This window comes from Solanum verrucosum, unplaced genomic scaffold, assembly GCF_900185275.1.
Source record: "Solanum verrucosum unplaced genomic scaffold, falcon-dt-bn FXZP01000182.1, whole genome shotgun sequence".
Taxonomy (NCBI): Eukaryota; Viridiplantae; Streptophyta; class Magnoliopsida; order Solanales; family Solanaceae; genus Solanum; species Solanum verrucosum.
In genome coordinates this window covers 1,548,529-1,558,709 of record NW_026020378.1, presented here as the reverse complement: position 1 = coordinate 1,558,709, position 10,181 = coordinate 1,548,529, and the positions used below count along the sequence as shown (strand labels likewise).

Sequence of the window (10,181 nt, the reverse complement as noted above, 5' to 3'; positions counted from 1 at the left end):
TTTCTCTTCTTGAACTCTCAACTAAAACCCTAGGCATTTATTAGGATTATAAAACTGAACCAAATCAGTTTAAACCCCTAAAACCTTACTAAAAATGAATTAAAACTGATTTAGTAAGGAAAAGACCAAAATACCCCTCACTATTTTCAGGTCACTTTCCTTAATTGGAAAGCCTGCCTTCAAAAAGGAATATCTCACTCATTCGAACTCAAAATTTAGCAAACTCAGTGGCATTGGAAAGATAATTCAAAGACCTTTCATTTTATATCTTATAGGCCACCTAACTCATCATGTACTGAAAGTTATGGTCGTTTGAAGTTGAACCAAAACTTAGAAGAACTTAGGAATGACTTGAATGAATTTCTCTTTAGTTCTTTTTGGAACTCAAGGTTCTACATAACTACCTTAACACTTAAGAAATTTTAAATTTCTCGGTAAAATCCTACTCACTACGAAGGATGATTCGAGTCTTAGCTCAATTTTTTTTCTGGGGTGCTACAAAAACTAATTTTTTTTTTAAAAAAATATTGATAAAAGAATACTAGTTCTGAGTAAATAACGAAATATATTTAACCTTCAATAAATAAAAATATATTTTTGCTATTATTTTTTTTATAAAAATACATTATATTTGAGTTGACTTGCCATGATAGGATATGAATACTCATATTTCTTTATATTTTTATGAGTTAATAATATATTAAAATCTATTTATCCAAAAGAAATACAATTGATTCAACTCATTAAAACATGAGGTAAATGAACTAATTTTATAAATATGAACTGAAATTGTCGGTCTAAGCCATCTTGTCATTTTAAACCAAATAGAAAAGAGAGAAAAAAGTAGTACAATGTCATATCAACATGATCAACTAATATAATATCATATCAATTATCTTTGGTCTGTAATTCAAGAAAGTGGGATCATCGATGATGATATTTCACATCGTATTGCGATAATATGAATAAAATAGAGGCTTGTTGTAACACTTAGGGTGTTTATGGATGTCCTTCGTTCCGTATCGAAGGTTTACGAGCCTAATTTTTATAGTTTTATGGTAACATTGCTTGTATTCAAAAATATCGGTTGGCTCGGTCAAATGACACATTAGGTGTCTGTCACGCCCCTCCAGATTTAGGGTGTGACACTTGCCTCTAGGGTCTTGTGTGATAATAAGGTACTACCTAAATTTAAAGGTAAGTTCTATAGAATGGTGATTAGACTGTGGTTGTTTTATAGAGTGGAGTGATGACCAATTAAGAACTCACATGTTTAGAAGATGCATGTCATATTGAGATGAGTGTGTAGACATATTAGGACTGACATGATAGAAATGAGGTTATCCGAGAGAAGGTAAGAGTGGCCTCAGTGGCTGACATGATGAGAGAAGCGAGACTGAGATAGTTTGGGCATATGAAGAGGAGATGCGCAAATACCCAGTGTGCAAGTATGAGAGGTTGGTTGTAAAAGGTACATAGAAGGGTAGAGATAAGCCAAAAAAGTATTGGGAAGAGGTGATTAGACATGACAAGATGCAACTTCGAGGACATAACTCTAGATAGGAAGGAGTTGAGACCATGTATTCAAGTAAAAAGTTAATAGGAGTATAGTGATGTCTTGCCTTTCTTTTGTTATCTATCGTCATATATTTGAACAGTGTTTCGAATATTACGCTATTTTGTTGCTAGTGTTGTTTCTTTCTTGCAGGTTTTACCTTACTTTTCTTATTAAATGTTATACTTTCTTCATTATTTTTCTCTCATTTACTTAGATTTAATGCAATTAAGTCGAAGGTCTTTCAAAAATAGTTTGTCTATTTTTTATGAGATAGTGATAAAATCTGCGTATATTCTATTGTTCCTCTTTGACCCCATTTAGTAAATATTTTCCAATATACCAAAACACCTCTAAACCTTGAAAAAACCCTCAACCATCTAAGGACCCCACTCACCCTGTCTACCTTCACCACCCTCACCCACCCCACCACCCACTCACCAACCTGAAGTTGGAAGGGATCTCTCTCTCTTCTTTCTGCGCATGTGATGTGCCAACATTCTCCAAACACGTTCCCACCAGATTCTTGATTCTTTACATCTCCTCAATCTTCCCCTACCACCTTTGCTATTTCACATTTTTATGCCTAAAAATCTGGTCTTTCAGCCTTTTCTCCCTCAAAATTAACTCCTACTACTAATAAAAGTCAAGATTAGACTAATAAGGAGTCTTTTTCCATTTATTTCTCCTTAAATAACCTTTACTAATTGTCAAAAGTTGATTAGTCCTGCCCATTCTCTGTATTTTCTTAATCTCTTCCTCACAAATTTTTCCAAATTAATCTGCTTCTGCATTCAATTCTAAACGGTTACTGTAAAGTTCCAGTCTTTACAGTAATTTGACTCAGTCTGAAGCTTGGTTTTGCAATTTTTGTGGGTTTTGAAAAAGATACCAATAGTTTTTTGTTAGATTGTTGATACTCAGAAGGGGAATCGTTGATGGTTAATTAGATGCAATCAAGAGTTGTTCAAATGGTGGAGGAGAATAAAGATCCATTAGTTGTACCTAGGACAAATGGCATAACTAGGGCTTTGCCACAAAGGCTGCTACACTTGCTGATGCTGTTTCTGTTTCTGTGTTTTACTTTTTCTGTGGCTAGTATTTATATGATCAAGTATTTTGGATTTCATAGCATAGTTCCTACGATAAGGCCTAGTTTACTGCCATGTATTGAGGAAGAATCTAAAAATTTAGAGAGTTGGATTAATCCTCCATCTAATTTGCTACATACTATGTCTGATAAAGAGTTGTTATGGAGGGCTTCAATGGTGCCCCGGGTAAAGAAGTATCCGTTTAAGAGGGTTCCTAAGATTGCATTCATGTTCTTGACTAAAGGACCATTGCCATTGGCACCTATTTGGGAGAGGTTTTTTAAGGGACATCAGGGGTTTTATTCAATTTATATTCATTCATTGCCATCATTTGAGGCCGATTTCCCGGCCTCCTCAGTGTTCTACAAGAGGCAAATTCCCAGCCAGGTATGTCCCTGCAGATTTGCCTTTTCATGTTTTTGTGTTTTTTATGATGGGAGGTGGTATGTAGAGCCTCTGCAGTTTGTAATACCATCTAAACTGATCTTCTATTACGTCTGTTCATGTAACTTGTTCCTGCAAAAGAGATATGGCTTGACATTGTACTAGATTGCATTTTGCTTGTTAGCCCAACTCATGCTTCCTTAATGACTGGACTTGGTTTCCTTTTTTGTGATGAGGGAATTCATCTATTCTTCATGACCAATAAAGCAATAAATTCATTCCTTTGCAGTGATCCTTTCCCCGTGTGCTCCCTTGGTGACCTGAAGCCCTCAAGTTTGGAGGTGGAGGATCAATTCTGCTGGGCTATTTATCTATTTTTTAAAATTTATTTTATTACATTAGAGTTGGGGAGAGGATAAGCTATTTTTATTGTTGTGCTTGTAGACTGTAGTTAGAGATGTATATTTTCATTTGAAGTCTGGGCATGCATATTCTACTACTTATGCCAAAAGTGGTAGTTTGCCCGTATATCATGATGGACACTGTGAACATTTTGGATGAAGTGTATATTCATATCTAAGGTGGAAAACCTGGTCAATCAACTAATATTGTATGATAATGTTAATGATATGGTTAATGTACTCAAGGGTGTGGCCTAGTGGTCAATGAAGTTAGTTAAGAATCGTGAAGTCTTAGGTTCATATCTCAGCGGATGCTAAGAATTCAAGCCTTGGTGGGCAAAGTTTCTTGATGCTTGTACTGGACGGAGGTAGTAGGTATCCTGGGAATTAGTCAAGGTGCACACAAACTGACCTGGACACCACGATTATTAAAGAAAAAGAGATAATTAATGAATATGTGGTTTTTGGCCTTGTTTTTCCTCTTTGCAAACCATCTGAAGATTGGATTTTGGGACGCATTGTTGCTAAGCTTTTTTTTTTTTTTATGACAAGGGAGACCCGTAGCCGCTACCCTTTGGGTGCGCACAGGGTAAAACCCCCGCTCCTATGCAATAGCTCGCAAACCACACAGGAGAGATAACCCGCACTAGGCAAGCCTGGTGCTACGAGCTCGACCCAGAAGGCAAACCCCTTGCTTTCGCAAACAAGGGGTTTCGAACTTGAGACCTCCAACATGGAAGTCCCAAGCTCAAACCACTGGGCCACCCCGAAGGGTTGTTGCTAAGCTTCTTGAAGGAGAGATTTGAACATTTATGCAAATTCTCTCTACAAGTATCAGTTATCCAATTTCATGAGCATATCTGATTGTGGAAGTTTATCACCAAATAAAAAGATGATGGATTGATCTTAAAGGTGCACCATTAATGTGGTATTAAGTGGGATAACAAATAATGTAGAAGTACTTGTTTGTTATCAAAACTTCTAAGATCTTAAGTCCTGTAGTTTGAACTAGTTACCGTCGGCCTTTGTTTATGAGTAAAAACCTATCAAACAAGTCAACCTTTTCAGGTTAGCAAGATATCATTTATGATTTCTACTCTAATAGACTAGTATGAACTAGCAAGGTCTGTACTGTGGTTCTTGTTGAACAATTACGTTCAACAAGTCATGTAGAGTCTCTTTTCGCTGGGTCATAGTTTCCTATGAGTTCCCATCTCCTTTTTTTTTACCCCTCCCCAGGAGCGCCCACCCTTTTTGCTCCTTTGGTGACTCAAACTCGCAACCTTCGGGTTGGAAGTGAGGGGTGCTTACCATCCGAGCAACTCCCTCTCGTCATGAGTTCCCATCTCCTTGCTAAATGGTTGTACAGTATTTTTCAAAACTTTGTGGATGTTATTGGGATTTGGGAGTACCTCCGTTGATGTTATTGTGTAACCATATATCTGAATCTATGGGCATCCAAATTTAGAAGTAATGGAGTGATGTGGCGCGTTTAAGTCATACTTCAGTTGTTCCCTGTGAATAATAACTTTGGAGCACGCTTACCTGCAGCGTAATTGTCTATTTTGGCGTGCTACTCGATAGTTGATCTTGAAGTGGGTGACTTGACTTCTGAACACTTGAAACGGAGGGTTTGCCCAATTAAGTTAATGCTGAAAATCTTGATTGAAGTTTAGGACTGTCTGCTCGAGTTTTTATGGATGTGCTCTGATAATAAGTAAAGCTCAGAGAACCTCTTATCTCACACTGCTAGCTTCAAAAGTGTTTTAAATAGCACTGACAAGGGGAAAATTTTGAAGGTGAAAACTAATGTCAAAGATCGTGTTGCCTGAAAAATCTTTGTCCTGAGCATATATTTCTAGCATTTATCAGTCATCTCATCCAACACCAAATCGTTTGAGCTGCATCTTTTGCATTACATCAGTATATTTGTGTTAACACTTCTCGGTTTTAGTTTATATGTTCTGTTTCGTGCATTTTGCTCCAGTGATCTGAGCTGATCTTCTCTTTCCCATAGGTAGTAGGAAAGTGAGCAGGATGATGAAAGCGGAGCTTTTAAAGTGAAATTTTAAAAATATATGAGAAGGCTAATAATCATATTGCATTAGGTTTGGCTGTTAGCTTTTATGCATGAGTGTTGTATATAATAATGTCATTAGCATTTGTAATTCCAACAAGTCAAAACAAATAATGTGTGGGTTAGGCATATGTCATGGGATCCAAACGCTGATTGGGACAACTATCTGGTATTTAAGTGGAGAAGGGTAGAGGCGTGCCTGTTATCTACCGAGTTTTGATACGTGTGCTGCTGACCTTCGGGAATAACTCGGTTATCCCCAAAAAAAGGTAAAAAAAAAAAAGAACGCATAGCACTCAGCTTACTTACTGATAAGAGAAGCAACTTAGCTGCAAACGAACAAGACTTTTCTATTATAGTATCAATCCTCTGTGATGGTCTGTAAATGTTCAGTGAATGATAGTTTGACCAAGTTGCATTTCGTTAATGTAGCTTGCTGCAAAAGCATTGATGAAAATTTTCAGAGATGTTGCAAAACTTCTTTCTTCCTTTCACTTTTTTGGTATTCTTTTTCTGCAGCTGGTTTTCACGACTGCTTTTGTATTCTAGTAGTCATCTCATTTTATCTTTGACTGTCTCTTTGGGATGGTTTTACGTCTTTCTATCTTTGCTAAGAACTTCTCTCAGAAATGTTTTATAATGGAATTGGCTTAGTTGTGACTTGTAAGTTGCTGATGATGTTGTAACTTCATTTTTAATAGGTGACAGAATGGGGAAAGATGAGTATGTGTGATGCTGAGAGAAGACTCCTTGCAAATGCATTGCTCGACATCTCCAATGAGTGGTTTGTTCTTCTTTCTGAGTCATGCATCCCCCTCTACAAATTCAATGTCATCTACAAGTACATAAGTCAGTCAAAGCATAGCTTTGTTGGTGCATTTGATGATCCTGGACCATATGGAAGAGGACGATATGATGAGAATATGTTACCAGAGGTTAACATTTCTCAGTGGCGCAAAGGATCACAATGGTTTGAAATGAGTAGGAAGCTTGCTCTTTTCATAGTCGAAGACACAAAATTCTACCCCAAGTTTGCTGAGTTTTGCAGGCCAGCATGCTATGTAGACGAGCACTACTTCCCAACAATGCTGACTATTCAAGCATCAAATCTCTTGGCAAACAGAAGTATAACATGGGTTGACTGGTCGAGGGGCGGAGCTCACCCTGCCACTTTTGGTAAATCAGATATCACGGAAGAGTTTATGAAGAGAATGCTGGCAGGACCTAACTGTACGTACAACGACCGAAACACATCAATGTGCTATCTTTTTGCAAGGAAGTTTGCTCCAAGTGCTTTGGAACCTCTGTTTCTGCTAGCCCCAAAATACTTAGGTTTCTAGATTATAAAAATCTGATTTCGTCGTATCAACGACTCCACTTGTGGGATTATACGAGGTATCTTCTTGTTGTTGTTGTTGTAGTCAGGTAGGTTACTTAGTTAATATAAGGCCATTGCCTGCCTACTCATTTTTCTGCCATCATGTTGATTTTGTTGTTAAGACTGCTTTGCTGATACTCTTAGATGATAACCTACATGAGTCCTTCACCATTTCCAACTTTGAAACCATACCAGATATGTACATGCATCAGAGGTACTTAGCCTAATATGTGATTACTAAGGGCCGTTTGTACATGCGATGTGAAATTATGATATAAAGTTAAAGTTTTGTTTGGATATGTAATTTGGAGTTTCTAAAGTTGTATTGTATTTTTTTTTTCATAAACAGGAAACCTCTGCAAGTTGTGAAATCTATCTAAAAGAATCCAATTCTTATACAATACCAAATGAACAAATTATGGTTTATAAACAAGATATCGGAATATCCAAAGGCGCTGCATTGACAAATTACATATCTTCATGTTCTTATTATGGATAAAAATTTGCAAAGTACAAATTTTCAATTACACAAGTAAAAAATAGTACTAGTGACTAGTTATTTTAAATATTATTTTGTATAAATTATAGGAACCACATACTATAAGTACTAAATAACATCCTATCCCTTCTAGTTTTCTATTTACCAAAAATTCCTTAAAAATGATGTTTGCGGGATACATAATGTTGTGCACGGGATATATTAGGTTTGATACATTCCACATAGCGGGATACATAGCGTTGTGCACGGGATACATAGGTAAAATAAGGGATTTTTGAAATTTTTGAAATAAGTAGGGATAAATAGATATTAAGGTAAGTAAAGGAGTGTAGTTAAGTAATTTGTCCTATTATTTTTTCACATGGTACGAAACAATCTCTTCATGTTCAACATGAGTTTTTTCTATTACAAATTTTGAAATAATGGGCCTTTTTAATCAAATATAAATTTATAGGTCAAGTTTTACATCATCTTATAATCCCTTCCTCTGTTTCCTCTTCTCCTACCCCAATTTAACCAACAAAAAAACAGTTTTTATTTTAGAAGAATATTTTGAATATTTAAAAAATTATGATATTCAATTAATTCGAAGGTAGCCTTCCAAAAAGAAAATGCTTAGTTGATATTCGATTTAGATAGTTAGTGCGAGACAACAAATAATCATAAAATTGAGTTAAATATTATTTTTAATGTAGCAAATTGGCTTACATGTTTCAAAGTTTTTTTTTTTAATCTATGGTGTGTTTGGTATGAAACCTAGAAAATGTTTTCCTAAAAAACAAGTAGATTTTTTATTTATTTTTTTTTGTTTGGTTGGTGAGTAGAAAATATATTCCGAAAAGATTTTTAGTGTTTGATTTATGAATGAAAAATATTTTTGAGAAATATCTTTTATTTTTACTAGAGTAGAAAATAATTTTTGAAATTGAAAATATTTTTTTAAAATAAACTTAATTTTTTTTTGGGGGTGGGGGGAGGGGCTGGCGGGGGGAGGGTCGAGGGTAGGGGTGAAAATAAAAATTTGAAGTAGAAAATATTTTTTAAAAATAAACTTAAATTTTTTTTTTGAAGGGGGTGGGGGGATGATGGGGTGAGGGTAGGGGGTGGGGGATAAAAAAATAAAAAAATTGAAATTAGAAATATCTTTTAAAAACAACTTTTAATATTTTATTTTTTTTGGGGGGGGGTGTGGTGGTGGTAGGGGTGAGGGGTGGGGTTAAAAAATTGAAGTTAAAAACATTTTTTAAAAACAAGCTTTAATTTTTTTTGAGGGGTGGGGGGTGGGGGGTGGGGGTGGTTGGGGGGCTAGTTTGAGGGTAGGGACAAAATAAATTGATTTTTTCAACAAAGAAAAAATATAATTTGAAGTTGAAAGAGAGTTTTGGAAAATGTTTTCCTTAAGTTTTGAAGGGAGGTCATTTTCCTTAAATTAGAAAAATGAGTTGATTTGGAAAACATTTTTCAAAATATTTAACTCAACCAAACATGAGAAAATTGGAAAACATTTTCCTTCATACCAAACACACCCCTAATCATCACCGGTTTTCTTTTTAATATAGATATTCCCATCTACTCCTTCCGGCTCATATTAGTTGATTACTTTTCATTTTGTATAGTGTTTAAAAAAAGGGAAAAGGGACAAAAATATCCTTGAACTATTTGAAAAGGTCTAAAAATGCCCCTCATTCATCTATTGGGCTAAAAATATCCCTCCATCCACCTTTTTGATCCATCTCTACCCCATTGCACTGGACATTGTATCATTTGATTGAAAGTAATCTAGAAATATTTTGAATAAGAAAGGAGGGAAGAAGAAAGAGGTTTGGGGTTAGGGGAGAAAAAATCAATCAATTTATTTTTTAATAGGTCTTCTAATTGGGTTTGGGTCATGTTCACTACAATGGGTGGGTAGGGGAAAATTAAATGGGTTGAGATTTAATTTATCCAATAAGAAAATGACATCTAACAAATAATAATAATAATAATAATTTTTTAAAAAGTGGCTGTTAGTTTTAAGGGTAGAGATGAACCAAAAAGGTGGATGAAGGGGTATATTTAGCCCAATAGATGAATGAGGGGTATTTTTAGACCTTTTCAAATTGTTCAAAGGTATTTTTAGCCCTTTTCCTTAAAACAAATCACAAATAAGACGATAATTTAATAATTCACCCCTTTAAAAGTTCTTGGAAATTTTACAAACAAATGTGAACACTTTACAAAAAAATTAATTAATTTTTTTTTTTATTTAGTAAGATGAACAATTGATATGAGACAATTATTTTTAATATAATGATCAACTAATATTGAATGTAGGGAGTATTTATTTCTCTTCATAGTTGGTGGCATTCGAGCCAAATTAGTAATACTATAATTTTCAAAATTCATTAATAAATCTGTAAGAAAAAAAAAGTGAACTACACATATTTTTGTGTAGAATTCGTTAATTTTTTTGATAATTTTTTAACAGAAGAATGAAAGTTGTTAAGTTTTAAATACTTGAGGGGATGTTTTCTGTCAAAAAAGATAACTTAATGACAGCTTAAGTTAGCAGTGTGGTTTAAGGTTGTTTTCGGCCACAAACTTAATCAACTAATATGAAATGAAGAGAGCATAAATTTTAATTTTTCTCATATTAATATAATTAAAAAAAATTAATATTATAATATTAATCAAAATTTGTATCATTTACTTTAGAAAAGAAAATTATAACAAATATTTTGACCAAAAAAAAATATCTATTATGGTGGTAGAAGGAATTTTTTTCAACACTTTTATGAGGTGTGTGTCGTGACAAAC

General features: G+C 34.6%; 1 protein-coding gene across 1 annotated transcript; it reads left to right on the top strand.

Moving 5' to 3' along the window:
- Positions 1-2,034: 2,034 nt before the first annotated feature.
- Positions 2,035-6,915, top strand: LOC125838767 (glycosyltransferase BC10). The gene is made up of 2 exons (XM_049517805.1): positions 2,035-3,033; positions 6,210-6,915. Exons 1-2 carry the CDS (start codon positions 2,506-2,508, stop codon positions 6,846-6,848), a joined length of 1,167 nt encoding a protein of 388 aa, XP_049373762.1. The 5' UTR covers positions 2,035-2,505; the 3' UTR covers positions 6,849-6,915.
- The last annotated feature ends 3,266 nt before the right edge of the window (positions 6,916-10,181 follow it).